This window comes from Halyomorpha halys, unplaced genomic scaffold (assembly GCF_000696795.3).
Source record: "Halyomorpha halys isolate HHAL.00 unplaced genomic scaffold, Hhal_1.1 Scaffold1437.1, whole genome shotgun sequence".
NCBI classification, from domain to species: domain Eukaryota; kingdom Metazoa; phylum Arthropoda; class Insecta; order Hemiptera; family Pentatomidae; genus Halyomorpha; species Halyomorpha halys.
This window is the reverse complement of record NW_027108996.1, coordinates 237334-257196: the sequence shown is the minus strand read 5'-3', so window position 1 is coordinate 257196 and position 19863 is coordinate 237334. Positions and strand designations below refer to the sequence as shown.

Sequence of the window (19863 nt, the reverse complement as noted above, 5' to 3'; positions counted from 1 at the left end):
AGCTTCCTCATTGGTGGAGTGAACTGCGTATCAGGAATCATATTTGTTCTACTGGAGCACCATTGCACAGGAGGGATTGGTAGTTGCTGGTTCATCCCTATTCTATAAAATTACAGTACAAATTACATTTTTAAGAACTAAATATAATAAACAGATTTATTTTGAGAATAATCATAATAATGAGAATTCTAGCAATACTTGAGGAAATTAAAAATTCCACAAATATTATTTCTTTATGAAGAAAAAACCATTTTTCCTTATGTTAAGAGAAAAATTATCTCACAATATTTACACAACTTATCTTTAAAACATTCACTTATAGCGAGTATTGGTCGATTTGCGACGTGTCACAATCTCTCAAGAGGAGACCATAACACCAAAAGGGAAGGCTTCCCAGGCCTTCTGCCCCTTCAACCAGAATTAGTGATGATCCTATCTTACCTTTGAAATATTTATTAAAAACAAGAAAACTTTGATAAAAAAAAATTATTTAAATTGAACATCGAAAAAGTGGAAAACTATAAAATTAGAGATTTGACTGGTTAACTGAAGAAAGGTATACAGACATAGATTATAAGTAGTATTACGACTGACTCTCAGACTGGACATCCTAAAGTGCTGTGGTATCCACATACAGAACCACTTCAGAGTAGTAATTTGAAAATTTTTGTTAGTAAGGGAATTCAATAGAGCCTGCCAATATAATAATTATGGAAGCAGCTTTAATGGTGATCACACCAATCGCTGCAAACAAACATCTGTCCAGTGATGCCCATCCAAACCCAAATTCACACGATAAGTTTTGATCCAATCCTCTTGGACAGTAATCTATAGGATGTGTTTATAAACTTTTTAGGGATCCGTTTGTTACAACCTTACACACCCATCTTATTCAACACAATGCTATAGCCTGAATTATATTTACTGTGTACAGTTCCAGCAATTAGGTGTTGTGTAGCCTACTAAATTATCCGGTCAACTCGTCCTTCGGTCCGGAATACTTTATGCAACACTGTATTTTCAAAAACCTTTAGATGTAGTTCCTCCCTTAATGTGACATACCATTTTTTGCACCCATAAAGAACAGAAAGAAGAATAATAGTAAATTGTTAATTGTTTAAATCAAGTTAATTTATCAATAAACATATTGATAAAACAAACCTAGAGGTGGACTGCTGCGGCTGCATCGCCATAGGCTGAGCTGGTCGATGAACGTTCCTGTAGCCCAAAGGACTTCTCACAATTTCTTCCCTCTTTAAGATCAGTTTAATAGCTTTACAAGAGGCATTTTCAGCGGCCTTGAAAGGAAATATCAGTCTTACTTAAACAATATATATTAATGTGCTTTAGCTGTAGCACTCTACAATATCGAATAAATAGGAAGTTGAATCCCATAGACCAAATATATTCATTACCTCTTCTTGGTTTCTACAAGAATCTCCGACAGCTTTTCCAATATCATTTGAAAATGTTATGATACATGTTATTTCTCCAGAAGATGCCAAGTGTTTATAATTATATCTAGGTATTTGAATATCTGAAATTGAAAATCAGAGATCAGAACATATAACAAAATAAATATTTATATTTAAGTAAAAGTAAAAATAAAATAAACTAACTCAAATACAGAAAAAAACTTACTCTTATTAACACATAAATTCCTTAACTCTAAGTCACAATTAATGTGACTGCAAGTCTTTGGCCTCATCACCTAAAAAAATAAAATATCAATTCAGTTCATGATCCAAATACAAGATTATAATTTTTAAAATAGTAATAAGCTTAGCTTCTACAATAAAACTTATAAAATGTCTTAAAAATATAATAATTATTATTAAAAGATGCAACAACACTAAATAAATGTTGATTATGCTCAGTAACACTGGAATCAATCCAACACAGGTAGATGTGGAGGGTTCAAATATTTCCAGAGGCAAAACAATGTGGTCAAAATTTTATATCAGGCCCTGGCGATGAAATATAACTTATTAGATGATAAGAGCCCATATTTGAAGTACTGCCCAAATGGACTCTCCCAAAAAGGTCCCCTCAAGCTCTACTGGGATGAATCAATTATGGTCCATACTGTGTGTCATAAAAAGAAAAAATGATATCCTCTTTATAAATTTAACAGCAAAAAAAAAAGCAGAATTTATTGATGTCGAGATCCATAACAATAATAATATAAGCACCACAGTGGAAGTAAGAAAAGGAAATATAAGGAATTGGGTAGAGTTAATTGAATTGTACCATATGGAAAGTGTTACTACCACTCCGATCATCACATCCACCAATGTGCTGATAGAAAAATCAACTGTGGCAGGCACAGATGGTTTAAAATTACCCATTGATGTGCTAAGAGAGGCTCAGCCGGTTCTCTAAGACACAGCACTTACTGCCTGAAAATTCTTAAATATTTTTAAAAAACAATATGAAGGTGGTGGACCTTCTAGTCTCCCACCTCAGGTACTCACTCTACCAGCAATAGTGAGAAAAACCAACCAGAATGATAATAATGAAGGCATAGAGGAATCGAAGGTTCGATATCACAAAAAGCTCTCTAAATACATCTGTCCAGTGACACCCGTCTAAACTCAAATCTCCTAGATAGGCTTTGACACAATCCTCCCACCTACGTTTTGTATACACCTTGGACATTAACCTGTCAGTTCAGTGTTAATAAATTGAGAACTCAAATAAATTCCAAGAAACACCGAGGAGTTTTCTTCTAAAGAATATAGGCTTAATAGCTTACATGACCGTTGTTTACTAATTGGTATAAAATAAGAATAAAACACCCCCAAATTTTAAGGATGTTTTCGAAAATAAAAACTGTAACTATGGCAACAACTGTCTTGATTGTCTTTTTTCTTTCTCATAAATTACCAAAAATTTAAGGATTTCAAACTCATAGCAAATAAATCTGCAGCTTTAACAATATCTTATTATCTAAATCCTGCGGGGTACTAAATAATGAAGTGAATGATGCTGAGGATAAATTTTGCTACAAATTCTGCCATAATCTGGATGAAGTATATGTTTGGGTATCAATTATATTAAAACATGATGATGTAGATAAGCTAAGAGAGTACTAACTTTTTCCAGTTATTTCAGATATAATTTCATCAATTAATTGTAATAATCCAATACTTAACTATTATTTACTTATATATTACTATTATATGAGACATAATATAATTTATTACTTACACTCCCTTGATTGAAAAGGAAATTATTGGTATTGAGAGGTGCCATATTCCCTGCTCTCCGGCTACTGTTATTGGCATGCTGAATCAGTTGAGGTTGAAATTCCGGAGTGAAATGTTGATTAACCGGTGGAAGTGGAGTTTCATTCAGCTTAAGGAACTTACGAAGAGCTATAGTTTGCTGTAGATAAAATTAGAATGTCGATTGAACAAATTCTGTTTTTGACTAGATAAATACGTAATGCATAGATTATATTATGTGATATACCTCAACAACCTCAACAGGGGATACAGGCACCTTTTGTTGGGGAGGGACACCAGGTCTCAAAGACTTTTCTTCTGGTACTTTCTGATTCTAAAAAAAAATAAATAAAAATCATTTTGATAATAAAATAAATTAGGAAGTAAATAGATTAGGACCATGCCAATCTGAGAACAGAAGTAGGTTATTTCAGTTAAAAGCTCAGATTAACTAAAAATATGAAACAAATGGTCGGGGGTACGGTCAAAAAGGAACAAAAAATAGTTCCTATTTAAATATTTTTTGCAATTAATAATATATTAAAAAGTGATATTGGCAGTTTTTTCCACATAGTCTTTATATAATGAAATGTTCTCTTTCCTTGAAAAAATTGTATATAATTTATTTTCATAGTAGTTTTTATACAATGTATAATAATTGATCTACAATCTGAAAGCTTCCTTTGTAGAGGTGTGACCAAGTTCCTTCTCATTTTGTTCTCATGTTTTTTATATTATATCAATGAAGTATTTTTTTGATAATTAAAAAAAAAAATAATTCTAGGTGATAAATTTATATTAAGGAATACAAATATTTTTAATTTTATGAACAATGATAAGATAAGATACACGCAATATTTTCACATGTATCTTCTTCATGAAAAATGAAACTCAATTAAAAAAAAAGACTTATAAATCAACCTTTTAACAATGCCGCATATATATTATCCCTAAATTTATTTATTAATATTACAATTTTAAAATAAAATTATGGTGTTACCTGAAGGAAATTCCACATTGCTTGAAATTCCGAATCAGCACCTAATGACCTATTAGGATGAGGGACATGGTTGGCAGGAAATGCTCCCTGCTAAGTAAAAAAAAAAAAAAAAACAGTAATAAATTAATAACAGCCTAGTAGGAAATATGAGGAAAACCATTGAGAAACTGATCAACATACCTTTGCAGGATGAAAGTTTTGAAGAAACTGCTTTACTGAGTCATTACCTAAAAGATAACGATTATTCAAGAATATTTACAAGAAATTCAGTTAATATGACTTAAAGCATATACATGCAACAAAACTTTTTGTATTTTATTGTGTACTATAATCAAATTCAAACTGATACTTAATATACAACAAAAAAAAATCTACTTCAGGCACTATTTTTTTTCCAATAACCATGGTGATGTGTTAATATTATAAAATAATTTACCCTGGCTAGAATAAAACTAAAGTACCTTAAGATAATCATGACACCTCTATTTATTGAATATTTTTTACAAATAGACAATAAGTCAATATAAAAGGGAGACAGGAAATATTATACAACTACTTCAAGTTTAAATGCGATTTTTCTTTTGACAGAGCACTGATAAACAGGATAATACTAATAAGTTTATGATTCCTTTTAAGAATTAATACAATCTTTTAATTGATCGAGATAATATAACTGGAGGGATCTAGCTAAAGGAATATATATTTTTCACACTGGAAAGATATTTTTTATTAAATTTTGTTATGAATATTTAAGATGTTCACTTCCACTCTTTCACTTGGCAAGAGATGAATCATGGTTGATAGAGATCAACTCTTTGAAATAAGTCTTTCAACAATCTTACTAACTATAATAAATAAATTTTTGATCTGAAATTGATTACCTTGAGGAGTACCTGGCTGACTGAGTTCCCTGTTCCTTGGGATCTGATAGAACTTGTTTTCATCTGAAAATATTCACATATGATAATGATTAATGAATTGATTCAGAAGAAAGAATACAATGCAGTAGAACCCAATATTTGAAGGGCAAAATGGTAAGTATAAAAAACAACAAGCTCTAATTATTGAACAACCTTCATTATTAAAATAAATAAGCAATAGAATGAATTTCATTAGATACTAATAAAACCTCCTCCAGCTGTTACTGATCTGGAAGAAGTGGAGAGTGGATGGTTAATTGGCCAATGAAGAACCAATGTGCCAGGAGTGGTTTAAGAAATTATGATGTTGAAATTTTCAAATTAATGATGACCAATATACTGGTCGACCTACCAAAATCGAAGGCCTAATCAAAATCATAATATAACTATTCGACAGATTGGCCAGAAGTTAATTGTATTCCACAATACAACTAAGTTCGATAATTGGACTCAATTACCTATGCATGCATTTTATTTTCCACTTCTTTCATCGTTCAGGGTGACCTGACTGTCAGCTTCGAAACCCACAAAGGACTCATACAGGGTGATTGCCTCGCACGCCTTCTGGAATATAAGTTGGGGGAACTATTTCCAACAGATCTATGATTTTGGCTTTTGCCGATGACTTAGATATTGTTGGAAGAACCCCTACAGATTCAAATAACACTTTTATCAGTCTCCAGATAGCAGCGGCTAGAGTGGATCGAAGTGGAACGGCTTTGCAGGCCATGTATTAAGAATGACCCAGGATGATCCTGGGCGAAAGGATATATGGGACAAGGAGAGTAGGAAGACCCCGGCTTCGATGGATCGATGGAGTGGCAGCGGATGCCAGGTCTATCTTGGGAATCCACAATTGAAGAGCAGCGGCAACCATTAGAGAGGACTGGCGAACGAAGTTGCGAGAAGCCTTGATAAGAGATGATGATGACTTCTTTCATCACTATAATTTTATTAATTTCATTCAGTACAATTATTTACTTTATATCATTCTGATTATATTTTATTTTTTGTATTCATTGGTTGTTATCTTGTTCTATGTTCTTAGCTCTGATGAAGGCTAGAAATTCTGGCCGAGATGTTGGCACGATTAAATAAGTTACTTCAACTTATTTGTGTTATATTTTCACCACAACCCCAAACCATCTTCTCCTCGTATAAGTCATCCACGGTCAACTATCTCTCATGATTATTTCTGTGAATAATTGATAGTATTGCCAGCGACGTGCTGCCCTCTATCATAAGCCAATACTAATTTTTAAGTGCCACTGCTTGAATTAACAAGGAGTAGTTTTACGAAACTAATTTACAAAAATCGAACAGGTTCAACAACAGAAGACTTGGCTAATTATAGTAGAATATAATTTTTATTGGTAAGAAATACAATACTTACTTCGAGGACTATTATTGTAATTTGATCCTCTCCAAGATTCTCCTTCAAAGAAAAACAAAAAAAATATTAATAAATATGTAAAAAAAAAAAAAATACTTTAAGAAAATAAAAAAAACAACCATAAAAACAAAGGTATATCAATAAATTTAAGATATAATAAATATTATGGTACCTACCAACATTAGTTTGATTGACATTGGCCATTTTAGATGGAGCAGAAACTAAAATCAAAATAGGATTATCATGAAATTATAAAACTTCAAATTCTTACAGAATGTACGTATATTTATGTACAAATGAAAATAAAATAATAGAAGTCAAGTTCACCATCATTTAAAATTATAAATTAATTAATAGATTTGAAATAGGAAAGGTTCTTTTCCTTCAAAGAGCTGTCAAATGGAAATGACAACTCTGACATTCGAGGAAAATTAAAATAGTTAAGTAAAAATAAAGAAGACTTAAAATAGGAAAAACTCATTATAAAAAAATAATAATGGAACATCAATCGTGAACCATTAATCGATTTGATAAACTAAGGATTAAGAACACCTTCCCGTTTATTAAAGTATCATTGCAGTTACTAAAACGTGCAGAGATCATCTTATCTGAATGTGAGATTTGACTGAAGGGAAGCTTGTTTTTCTACAGATAGAAATAGGTTACCTTATATATACCTCAGGGAAAACCACAGTATATGATCATTTCGTGAAGAGGAAAACTAAAAACAACATTTACACTAAAAAACGTAATATTCCTTTATCAATAAAATTTATGTTTTACTTTGTTGGAGTATGAGTTCATCAAGTGAAGTTACACTGATTCAAAATTAAACTTGCATGAAAATAATTTGTTATCAACAAATATTTTTTTTAGCTGACATTTAATAATTTAAAATTAATTATTAAAAAAAAATCACACCATCCCATATACAAACAAAATCGTCTATCAAGATAATTTCTTGGTCTGGGATTAGTTGAGATAATATAACCAATTACATTTTTTTTTGTACTGAAATCAACCCACGGAAACTAACTAAAATTAATTGAAAAAATTTAAACTTCCACAGAGAAAGGCCACAGCACATTGGAATACAGTGAAATATCCTCTACTGCACATCCTTTTGTGTCTCAATGTGCGCTTAACTTTACTGATAATAAATATATTGCAAAACATATCAGGATGAAAATCATCAATTCCTTTAGAATGAAATACTACTTTTTGGTAAAATTGATTTATTTATTAAATATACATCAAATTGTCAAATGATAATGTAGATATTTTACCATTTACTTTTCCTGACTTTCTTGCTCCATAAGAGATATTAATAAATGATTGATTTGGAAGCCTGTAAATTCTAGGCTGGTCACAGGAACGACATGATCCACCAATCACAGGACAGTCAAACAAGATATCGTACAAAGCATTGCCACTGTTGGCAGGCTTGTCAACACCTAAAAATGAAAAAAAAAATTGTCTGGTTTATTAATTAAATAATGGAATAAATGGGATATTAGTGTATCATATAGCTTAATATTCTTGAATAATGAATAAATTAACAAAATACCTCAATATTATAAAATAAGAATTGCTCTGCCTTATCAAAATGATCCCTCAAAAGAACAGACAATGGTAATCATAAATATTAAAATTTTGGTAAACATTTCAAGAGGTACAAACAGACAGAATAACAGTCTCAGTAAAATTTCTAATTTTACTTAAAAATACTAATTCTTAATATAGAGGTTAAAATGTCTTAAAAAATATATGAATAGTAGACAATAAAAAAAGAATGTGAAATGAGAAAACCTTTGTACATCATATTATTTAAAATAAGAGATTAGAACCTCTTGCGGTATCAGATGACTACTTAAATAGATTTTTTAACCAGTAAATACTTTCTATAATAAACAGTACTTCTGTAATATAAATATTGTGGATATTTACATTTAAAAAATCTAAAAAAATAATTACTCTCTAGGTGCCAAGAATGAAATACTGACCATTATTAATTACAAATCCACAAATTTTTTTTGTGAAATTGTACACATTACGAATTTCAACCAACAAAAGGTGCGCCATATGGAGTAGATCTTAATTTAAGTAGTAAAAAAAGTACTTTAATCTATTGAAGTAAAATTAAGCCTATCCATAAAGCATGTAAGTAACATTGAGTTCATTGATTTGTGCAAAAATTCATTGATCAGTACTAAAAATTCAAAACAGAATAGGTGAACACTCAGCATTTTATCTACAGTGAAGATCTTGTCTCACATGCCATGTTAGTGTGGTACTTCGGAACTACAACCAAATTAAATTTTAATTTCTAAATATTTTTGGATAATAATAAACTGTTATGGTTATTTTTCCAAAATATGCCACTATGCAGCTATATGCTAAATACCTTGAACAAAGGATTCATACTTAATCAATAGCAACTGCCTTTGTCAGGAATTTTATAGAACAACAAACATTACTTTCAAAACCAACATAAAATTATGATAAGAAAACAATATCAGTTAAAGGATTTAAAGCAGAGTCTATGAAGTACTTTTAAACAATTAAAAGTACTGAAGTAAAGGAATAAAAATTAGTGCATATCAATATATAACAAAAAGAAAGATAAATGAACAAACACAAAACATAATTTTTAAAAGAAATTCACTTAAAACAATAGAAAACATACCTTTTATATTTCAATTAATTATAAGCAATAAAAAAAAAAAAGAAACTATCGGCTTAAACTTAAAGAAACAAATTAAAATCCATTTGCATAAAATTTCTTACTCAAGTTAAATAACTAATTTACGAAAAAACAGATATTAACTAGGAAAGAAATGTCAACCGACTCCGGCAAGGGAGGTTCCCTCCCCAATAACTGTTACAATAAAGCAAGTTTGTTTATACATGTTACGAAATTCGTGACTCAAGGGCGAATTGTCACTAATAAGAGAAATTGTTTCAATTTATCCTTTATATCTAAACTGAAATTGTACACTTTACATACATATTTTATAACGGAAAACCCTTAATGGAAATAATCAATAACCACCAAGATCTAAGGAATCTATAATGATAAAGAAAATAAAATGGTTTAAATAGTTAAATATCGTGTTGACTTTTAGTAATATTTACGACTATAATTAAATTTGAAATTAGCATAATAAGCAAGTTCCGAAAATATTGCAATAATATCTGGAGTTAGGGTTGGAATCAGAAATAAAATAAAAAGTTTTCTCCAAAAATATTCGTGATAGATCGCACCTGGTAACGGATTCGTAAAAAAAACAACTCATTCCTGTGAAATAATGCCTTTTGGGTTATTCCATTTCAAATCATCTGAAAATTAAACATTTGGTGTCACCACCCTAGATTGAAATAAAATTAAGCCTTGTACATTTTAACTAGAAATTAAACAAAATTGACACAAAAAAAAGGAATTGAAGAATAGGCTCCTGATGATGGATGGATCCTCTAAAAGTTGGCAGCTTTAAATTATTAAAGTAAAGTTAATAATATAAACAATTTGAACTAAGAAGGCTAATTGATTCAAGAAATGGATAAAAGTAAAAAATTAAATTATTTCCTTTGAATAATAAACCACTAGTTCATATTTTTTATTCATCTATTGTTAATTACTATTAAGAATTTTTCAAATAAACAAAATCAGTTACTTAATGTTATCGATTTTCTTTTTCTGGCTGTGAAAATTTATATATATATATAGGATTTTTGAGCTGTAAAAAACTATTATTAACTTTATTTCTGCATATAATGCGACAGTTAAAAAATATATAACAAAAACCGTGTACTTAAGAATGGGATCCCAAGTAATCAGGCGCTCTCTGTTTGCTATTTCCTAGTAGGTCCAAGCTGGTTTGGTTGAAAACAGGTTTCTCCTTTAGTTAATTATTAAATATTTTGATACTTCATATTTATCCACTGTTATTACTATTGAAAATTAAAAATGGTTAATAATTAAAAGTACTTAAGGGAATGTTTTTTATTTATTATCTTAAATTCGGCATTTAAGACCAGTAAGACTACTTCAATGTGGATAACAACTAATTGATAAGGAAGACCACTTAATTCCTCATTGATTCACTGAGTTTAATCAAAATCGTTAGCGTTTACTGTTTTGGAACAAATTTCTGTTATACACCAGGCATTAATTTCGTAATTTCAGTTTATCGTAAATTCAGTTATTTATCATTTTTAAGCTAAGCAGTAAACACGCAAACGTACACCTAACTAGGTTATTTGGACTCTGTGGGAAGGAACGCGTATTTATGTAGAAAACTCGAATTCGAAATTGTTAATAATAGTGACACTATCAATTACTATGTATTCCATATATATGTATGTGAAAATAAACAAAAAAAATGAATTTTTTGAACTTTTTTTCGGTTATTAATTCATCATTCCAAGACACTGTCTCCTGGATAAAACATTAGTATTTCAAGAATTAAATTCTATGAGGAAAGAGATCCAACAAAAACAATTTTTATTATATTAGCCAAGAAATTCAATAGGGCTTTCAAATGTCTGTACCTTGAACACCCTGTCTAATATCAAAAATCTCTGGAATAAAAGTTTAGGGCAGTGAATATAGGGGATTTAGGATCGCTAGAAATGGACTTTAGGACTTAGGACTTGGTTCGGACTACTTAGAAGTAAGTTAAAGGTGTGATCTTGGGTATTCTGAGGTATGCATTCCCTGCCTGAAGCCGAAACCTCACACAGACACAGAAGAGAAGACTGGCTATCATACAGAGATTAGCTCTGCTGAGGGATTCACGAAGGCATACAGAACAGTGTCACATGAGGCGGTGCAGGTGCTGGCCGGAGCAATGCCCCTGGACCTTATCCTCAAGGAAGATGTCCTTAAATATAAAGTAAAGAGGCAGGGACTAGAAGTACTACCGGAGGAGCTCCAAGAGAGGATCGGTGAGACTCCAAACTTATGGAAGAAAATACTGCGGGAGGACTCAATACAGGAGTGGAATGGACGGTGGATAGCAAGCCAGAAGGGCACTACTTTGAGAAAATTCTTCCCTACCATCTTATCTAGATTGAAGGCTAAGTGGGTCCTCCCAGACTAATGGGGCTCAGATCCTAACAGAACACGGGAGGGTTTCGGGGGAAGCTGCAGGGCTTTGGAAAGAACATCAACCCCCGGTGCCCCACGTGCAGAGTTTCTGAAACAGCAGAACAGGTAGTAGTAGATTGCTCCGCCATAGAAGGACACTGAGCCAGGCTGTCGAGAAAGACCAGGATTTTCGCCCTCGCCGAGTCAGACTTTCCCTGTTTGCTGGAAGAAGAAAATTATCCCTTCTTCAGGGAGGTCATTTACGGGTGGAAGGAGGTGGTGGGCCCAACTCATTTCACAATGGGAAGGACTTGACCGCCTAACATCGGCGAGCCAGAAAACTGACCCAGACTGAAACCAGGAGGGCTGGACCAGCCTGGTAACTGCAGGAGGCACCCAGACAGATGCACACCAGGAGGACCTACCGAACGGATACAGTGGACAAAGTGCAGCTCCATCAGTAAAGCACTAAACCTAGTACTGGGTTGCACCACTAAAAAATTTAATAAAAGAATAAAAAAAAAAAAAAAGAAAAAATAATTGGTGATCTTTGGGAGAAGTGGCATGTGCAAAGTCCACCGCACTACCCCACTGCTCCCGCACTCCGTATACCAGAAATGGCAAGGGAGGAGGATTAAAAAAAAAAAAGTTAGAAGTAAGTTGGTATTTTTGTGCAATATAAAAATAGTAGGGGGAAAGGGAGGGCAAGTTTTTCATTTATATCACTAAAACAACTGGTAGTGGCTTAAAATATGTTATATGACAAATTGAAGAGAGCTGAATTTCCTACATGAATATTCTTATTATTTATTTTTTGTATCTATTATAGTTTATGGTATTATTGGGAGAGGACAAGGAAACCATAAAACTAAATACAACTACATTGATGAAATTTAGTAAGGAACTAGGTCTCGATATAAATAGGGATAAAACAAAATATATGGTCATAAGTAGAGATGGGAAAAATTTTGGTGACAGATATAGAAGGGAATACATTTGAACAGGTAGATATGTGAGTATTTAGGTTCTATAGAAACTATAAAAACGAAATTAATAAGGAAATAAAAGAAAGGTTTTAGGCAGAAAATGCTTGTTATTTTTTTATTTTGAAATTGCTTAGCTTGCGCATTCTTTCCAAAAACCTAAAAGTTAGAATTTACAAAACTATTATTCTTCCTACTGTTCTGTAGGGATAAAAAACATGGTCTCTTACACTAAGGGAAGAACAGCACATCAATGTTTTTGAAAATAAAGTATTATTTACAATATTCAGACCAAAAAGAGCTGTGTTAACTGGAGAATTTAAAAGGCTATATGAGGGTACTACACCAGGTTAATAGAACTTCCTTTTTATTTAGGATTTTGTGTACTTTTACAGCCCCACCAAACTAAGTTAAAGGGTTGAAATTAATTTGTGAATTCAGTTATTTTCGGGCGTCTCAACATTTTCCTTTTCCTTTCCACTATTTTTCACATTAGTGAAATAAGTAAATCAATCTTCATCTATTTGTCAAACACAAATGATGGGAAAATGCGATCTTGGTGATGAAGCTCTATTGCATATGGTTTTTATTTTATTTATTTTTTTTAATCACAGTTCAGAAAGTCAAAATATGAATAATGATTTTTTTTTTTTTACTTCTGAATAATGTTTGTAAAAGAAAGTATAACTAGGATATAATACTATATTTGTATAGTTTTATAATACAGAATACAATTCTTCCTTGTAATGTACAAGGCTAAAAAAGGCAGTCCCCGCTAAACCCCCAGAGAGTGACGGCCCTAAATCACTTTTGAAATATTAGCTTAAAACGGGAAGAGGAGATTTTAAGATAGAGCAATATATAAAAATGACTGAAATTGAAAAACGGCACTTTGTAATATAAAAAAAAAAAGAATAATTTTTAAGAAAGTTAACATGTCATGTAAAAATATAATTCATCATAAATTTTCTGTTATGAAAGGTTTAAAAAATAGATATCCTTCCACATTTCATGTTAGGGCTGGAGGAGTATCTATTGCGCTAGATTAAGGGGGAATAAGATAAGCACAGCCATAAGTGGTCAAACATTAAAAATTCTGGCCATTGAATGACGATCCAAAGAATTCATCAGAAATGGCATTGGAGAGATTTAAGAGCTATGCAAAATATTTGTTAAGGATGAAATCCAACTCAATTTTTAAGGCATTCATCTGAACAGAATATATTAATAAATTTCTAACTTAGCAAATTTAATTCAAAGGAGGCCAAATGGGAGAGGGAATAATGGTAACGGGTAATGGAATAATGGGGGAGGAATCCCCCCTCTTCCCTGGGATCTTCAATTCAGTGTAAAAGTCTATTATTACTTTGGAGGAAAATATGATAAACAATACAATTGAATGACTTGAAAAATAATGTTCATAGCACGGCCAAAGTTCAGAAATTATAATTATTCCAATAAATCTTGATATCAATCTTTTACAAGCCATTAAAAATTAAATTTATATTTTGAGAGAAAAAGAAACTTGATAAGTCAGAAACTCCAGCACACTGTGATTTTTATGAAAATTATGCAAACAAATTAAGTTCAGCAAAGGATAGTTCTTTTTTATTTTGTGAACCACCACACACTATGATCTTACCTGTATTACAATTATAAATAATAAAGTAACGTAATTACTTACCTACGACTGTTCCCATTAAACCCAGTGGTATACAATGGTTTTCTCTAACAAAGATTACACGATCGAGCATGTTGACAGTAGTGTTTGGGTCAGGAGGTAACTTGCTCAGTCTTGGTTTTGGCTAACATAAAAAAATATGTATAATCACTATGAGTACTAAAAAAAAAAAACTTTAACTTTATTGAACATTAAAAGATAAAGGAAAAAACTCTTAGAACCACGTTTCATAAAACTTACCAAGTTCAAGTTTATATACATATTTATGTAGTGTTACTATTACTACATACCAAATGGTATAAAATATACATATTTTTAATAGTAATATCAGTTTTTAGGGAGTGAGATAATTCATTGAGTAAGGTGCTGTGCCCATCTCTCTGGGTTCAAATCCAGCAGTTGCAAATAATTATTTACTTCTGTTGTTATAGCTGTGATTCAACATTATGGGTTCTGAGCCTGTGTAAAGCAGGTGTCCTTAATTGGGGAAAAATTAGCAGTTGAGCGTGATATTGAACAAATCACCTCCTTGTATAACCATTGTTCAAAAATCAGTACTTTCTTACAAAGTACTGAACCCCAGGTCCATGGGTTGTAGCAGTACGCATTTTTTAATTTAAGTTTTTAAAATATTAAATTAAATGTTGTAGATATAAAACCTCTGAGGATAAAAATGACCACAGTAAAAAAATAATAAGCAAAATTTAAAATAAATTTTTCCGAACATATCTAAGAATTGTATATTAGAAAATATTTTTTAACACTGTGACTGGAGTAAAACTGAAAATGTTTAAAAAGGTTGAAACTTAAAAGAATTATGAAATGTATATGTATTGGATAAAATTGTAATAATTTGTATTATTATAAAGTTTTATAATTAAAAATTCAGAATTCATGGTTCTTCTAAAGATGTTTTTGTTGATTTTTTTTTTTAATAATGTTTTATAATAAAAAATAATACTCTTTATCTTTAAATTAAGATGCTCTTTGAAATCTGGAGAATTCTTTGTACATATTGCATAAATTAAAAAAAATAAAAATAAATTTATTGAAAACAAAACATGTTTCAAATGCATCTTAAAAATGTTTTAATTTACAAATAAGTAAATGGTAAGCTATATAAAGACTTTAATAAGAAATGGCACACGTAAAGTTGGTTAGTATTTCGTGCATTAAGCCTTACCGTAAAAGATAAGGTGGATACATAATACGGTTTAAAAACAATCTATTGTACCATATTTTGATTTTGACAAATTTTCATAACAAAAAATTAATTCCAAATTAAAGTCAACATTTTAAATTTTTTTTGCCTTTTCTTCACACTTTTTACCTAGATTGTTTGAATTAATTTTTATGAAAAAATATAATAAAATGTTGCAATATTTAAATAAAGTAAAAATATATCACCTCAGGAAATTACACCAAAAGGTTGAGTCCAATTCATGACAGTGTAAAAGCGTTATCATATGGTAAAGAACAAAACCAAAATATTTTTTAAATATTATTTTAAATGCAAATAGATACATCAATTAAAAAAAATGAAATAAAAAAGGGGCAAAAATAATTCGAGCACCGGGTTATAAGTGTGACTAGATAAAATCTTGTAGAGGGACTTAATTATTCAAAATCCTTACTTTTTAAGAATGTTCAAATTTCGTGGATGGTAACAATAGAAACACAATAAAATATTAGGTAATAAACATTGATTGATAACAAGTGACTTACAATGTATATACTCGAAGGGTTGACAGCCAAAGTTTTGTTAGCTCTGTTAGCACAAAGCTCAATGACTCTTTTTTCAATTTCTTTCATGGCTTCTGAAGTTAAGAGCAGTGAACCTGACGGCCTCCTCTCAGCGCTGCTATGAGACTGTGCTTTAAGCCATGTTCTAATTTCACTCATTTTTTCATCCCTATCAACAGAAATTTTACAGTAGATTTTTTTTTTAGATTAAATTTTGTTTTTCTTGAAATATTTAAATAACACAGAACAACATAGTTCTAGTACTAATACCAACAACATGCCTCAAAAATTACCAATAGATGTACTAAATGCTAATTTTTATTGATTTCAAATATATGATCAGAATTTCTACATCACCCAAAGTTATTTGGTTATCTAATTTTTTAAAAACTATTTTTCAACCAATTGTCTATTGTCAAATAAAAACTGAACATGCAACTGCTATGGTTCTGGCTAATGCTGGTGGGGGTTCCAGAAACTGCATCCATTTTATGTATTGTTTCATACATTTCTATCAGTTCCTTATGAGAATAAACCTATTGAAAGCATACTTATCACCCCTCTATTCTTTTGGATCATTTTCAAGCCATTTTATTGGATGTTCCTCTCATTCCAGACTTCCATCTCGTGTTGATATTTCAATTCCTTTGCTGTTTAGGATTCTTTGATCTCTTATTTATTGCTTCTTATTTTTATGGGTCTCAGAATTAGTTGCAGGGAGGCTTGGTACCACCTTTCGATACTGCTGTACCAAGGACCTCGGGTGATTGTTCAGGATCATCTACCTAAGTAATAAGTAATCCTGCACCATACAACAGTACTGGAGACCCAGAAAAGTATCTTATTGTTAAAGTATCTATACCCTTGAGTGGCAATGAATTTTTTTTTTATGCCACATGGATCCGTGAAGTTGATGTCATGATGAAAACAAGGAAAATTTCTAGCAGTCTGATGGTGATGGGGCTCACTAGATTTGTTGGTTCAAATAATTTAGTTACTAGTATTCAGTCGAGTCTGTGTTTGTTTGTGTATGTCTGCCATCTTTGTGGCCATCCTGTCGGTATCAATGTCCTAAATAATGGGTTTGTACAGTACTGAAGGCTGTCAAAAAATTTGAGATGTCTCCTCGATATAAATTCTGTCACAGTTGGTAGTTCAAATATCATAAATATGTGGTCCATCTTAGCTCTTTGAAGTGAAGTATATTTCACTATACACCTCAGTATACCGCTTTGAAACTCTTGGCCGTTGAAAGTGTTATGTTAATCAGAATAGGTGCCCCGTAGAGCAGGGCTGGCTTCAGCACACCTTTGTAGATCATTAATTTAAGGCGGAGAGAAAGATTAGAAGTTAGCAGGTGATTAAGCCTTTAAGACTTGGTCCTGACCTGTTTGATCTTCTTATTACAGTGGCGAGCTAGCGTCAGGTGTCTGTCAAGGGTGACACCCAGATATGCTATGCTACCTGCTGGTCTTTTCTCCTACCCTGCAACCTTATAAACTTTAGGGAGAGGATGCTTTTTCTTCTGAAAGGAGAAAATAATATAGTCGGTCTTCTTGGGATTAACTATAATATTCAGCCCTTCCACTTTCTTGGTTATTTCCAAACAAACCTTATCCACCTGCTGTAGAGCTGTCTCTGCATTCATTGAAATACTGTAGACGGCTATATTGTCGGCATAAGCCGCAACAGTAGCCTTGTCATACTTGGCTCCTACAGTCTACTGACCAACACATATACTGAGAAAAGTATTGGAGATAGTACAGATGCCTGGGGTACTCTACAGGTGAATGGGACCTCTTATACCACTTCACAGAATCGAACCCTTAATGAGTGATGCTGCAGGAATGATCTTAATAGAGTGTATAGCTGTTCTGGGAAATTGCTGTCCTATAGTGTTTTACATAGCAAACTATGGGACACTGAATCAAACGCTTCTGTGCTGTCTATTGAGATCATTGCCGTTGCCTCGTTCTTCAATGTCTTCTTTCTTACTTTTGCCTGTAGTTTCGCAAGGTGTTGATCCGGGCAGACGGCTGGTAATGACTATTTATTAATATTTAGAATATATATTACTTAAAATAACTTTCTTTTCAACCTACCATTCTCAATACATAGCATTATAAATTTTATCTAGTACAGCAAATATTCATTGTAATGATACCACTAGTAAATTTGAATTATTGTGTATTAAAATTTTACTAATTTACTTCTTTTAATCAATCATTAGTAAAAATTGCCTAGGGTTTTTTTAAATCACCTTAACAACTTAAGTCATATATCTAAGGTTGGTAAGTGGTTAAAATTCAAATCTTAAAAAAAATCAAATTGAAAAAAAAAAACTGAAAATTTTCAGAAATGAGGATATAAATAGGTTGTTTTGATATATATATAAAAAAAAAAAAATAAAACAATAATAACAAACTTCTGAGAATGTTTAATTTCACATGGTGGAAAAGTCTCTGACAGACAACGTTATAACATAAAAAAGCCTAGAAATCTCTAAAACGGAATATTGGTAATAGTTGCTGCAAGCTCCAAGATATGCGAAGAAATGCTCCAGTCATTAAGACAGAACATATAAAAAACACTAGTGAACAAGTTTTCTAAACGAGGGAGAAGAGGCCAAACAAGGAACTAGGCCTCACATATCTGCTATGTTTAATCTTGTAGTTTTCATTGTATGGGAAAATGCCACATGTCATTCACTGCCTCCATGATTTAGATGTTATTTTTGGGAAAAAAATATTAAAAACATACAGTGATATACCCTGACTTGACTAGCTCTACATACAGTGATATACCCTGACTTGACCAGATCTACATACAGTGATATACCCTGACTTGACCAGCTCTACATACAGTGATATACCCTGACCCGACCAGCTCTACATACAGTGATATACCCTGACTCGAACCAGCTCTACATACAGTGATATACCCTGACTTGACCAGCTCTACATACAGTGATATACCCTGACTTGACCAGCTCTACATACAAAAGAAAAAATTTCCTGTTTCAAAGTCTACAGAACATATGAGATAAGGCAAAGAAAGCTCAGTTTATGACAGGAGTAAGGAAGACAAAAAGAAAAATCTTGGTGATACACCTAAGTTGGTTCATTAAGGATGCAACTAATGATTTGGTGATGAAGCAACCTCATTTGTTGACTCAACATCTCAACGATATTTCATTTGACAAGGTTCAATCTCACAAAATTGTCTTTTTCCTCAGATATCACTGACAGCAAAGCTGTTTAACTTCCTAACAACTTTCAGTGCCATCAGTAGAAAAATTAAGGAACTACTAATGTGGTATAGTTCTATCTAGAGAGAACTTTTAACATAAAATTGTAACCTTGAAATTTGTTTATCAAAGTTATGATAAAAGTTATGCAAAAAACAGCCGGAAATTCTAGGTTCATGGATTAAACTATAGAATTTCCTCAAAACAATATAAAAATATGAGCCGTTGAGAGCAAAAGTAGTATAAGTCATTCATTATGGTCTCATCACGATGGATTTGCATCAAAAATTGATTCATTAATTACTGAGTGTATTAATTTCAAAAAGGCTCTTAGTTGTTGGATATGTTTGTGACTAACAAGATTTAACAGAGAAATCTATTAATCCTTACCATACACTTCCCTGGAACTTTCCTCATTCCCTAAAAGTGTTAAATACCTCCAAATTCCAGTTTTGATATACACCACTTTTGTTCTCAATGACTTATATATAGTTATTACAATCATCATTCTGAGCTCAAAGAAAATTTATCTGGAGAAAGTAGCTGTTTTTATAGAGACATCCCTCCTCCAAACGAGACA

The 19863-nt window shown here is 31.7% G+C and overlaps 1 protein-coding gene across 1 annotated transcript in view; it reads right to left on the bottom strand.

Annotated features, from left to right (window-relative positions):
• pcm (pacman) overlaps positions 1-19863 on the bottom strand; it is a 52985-nt gene that overhangs the window by 2713 nt on the left and 30409 nt on the right. The window contains exons 24-37 of the mRNA XM_067047241.1: positions 16019-16205; positions 14297-14417; positions 7827-7994; positions 6717-6761; positions 6541-6582; positions 5109-5171; positions 4408-4454; positions 4228-4317; positions 3475-3561; positions 3211-3387; positions 1642-1711; positions 1416-1537; positions 1162-1298; positions 4-102 (exon numbers count right to left, since the gene is read on the bottom strand). Of these exons, the coding sequence (XP_066903342.1) occupies positions 4-102; positions 1162-1298; positions 1416-1537; positions 1642-1711; positions 3211-3387; positions 3475-3561; positions 4228-4317; positions 4408-4454; positions 5109-5171; positions 6541-6582; positions 6717-6761; positions 7827-7994; positions 14297-14417; positions 16019-16205 (1455 nt within the window). The remainder of the gene's footprint in view (positions 1-3; positions 103-1161; positions 1299-1415; positions 1538-1641; positions 1712-3210; positions 3388-3474; positions 3562-4227; positions 4318-4407; positions 4455-5108; positions 5172-6540; positions 6583-6716; positions 6762-7826; positions 7995-14296; positions 14418-16018; positions 16206-19863) is intronic.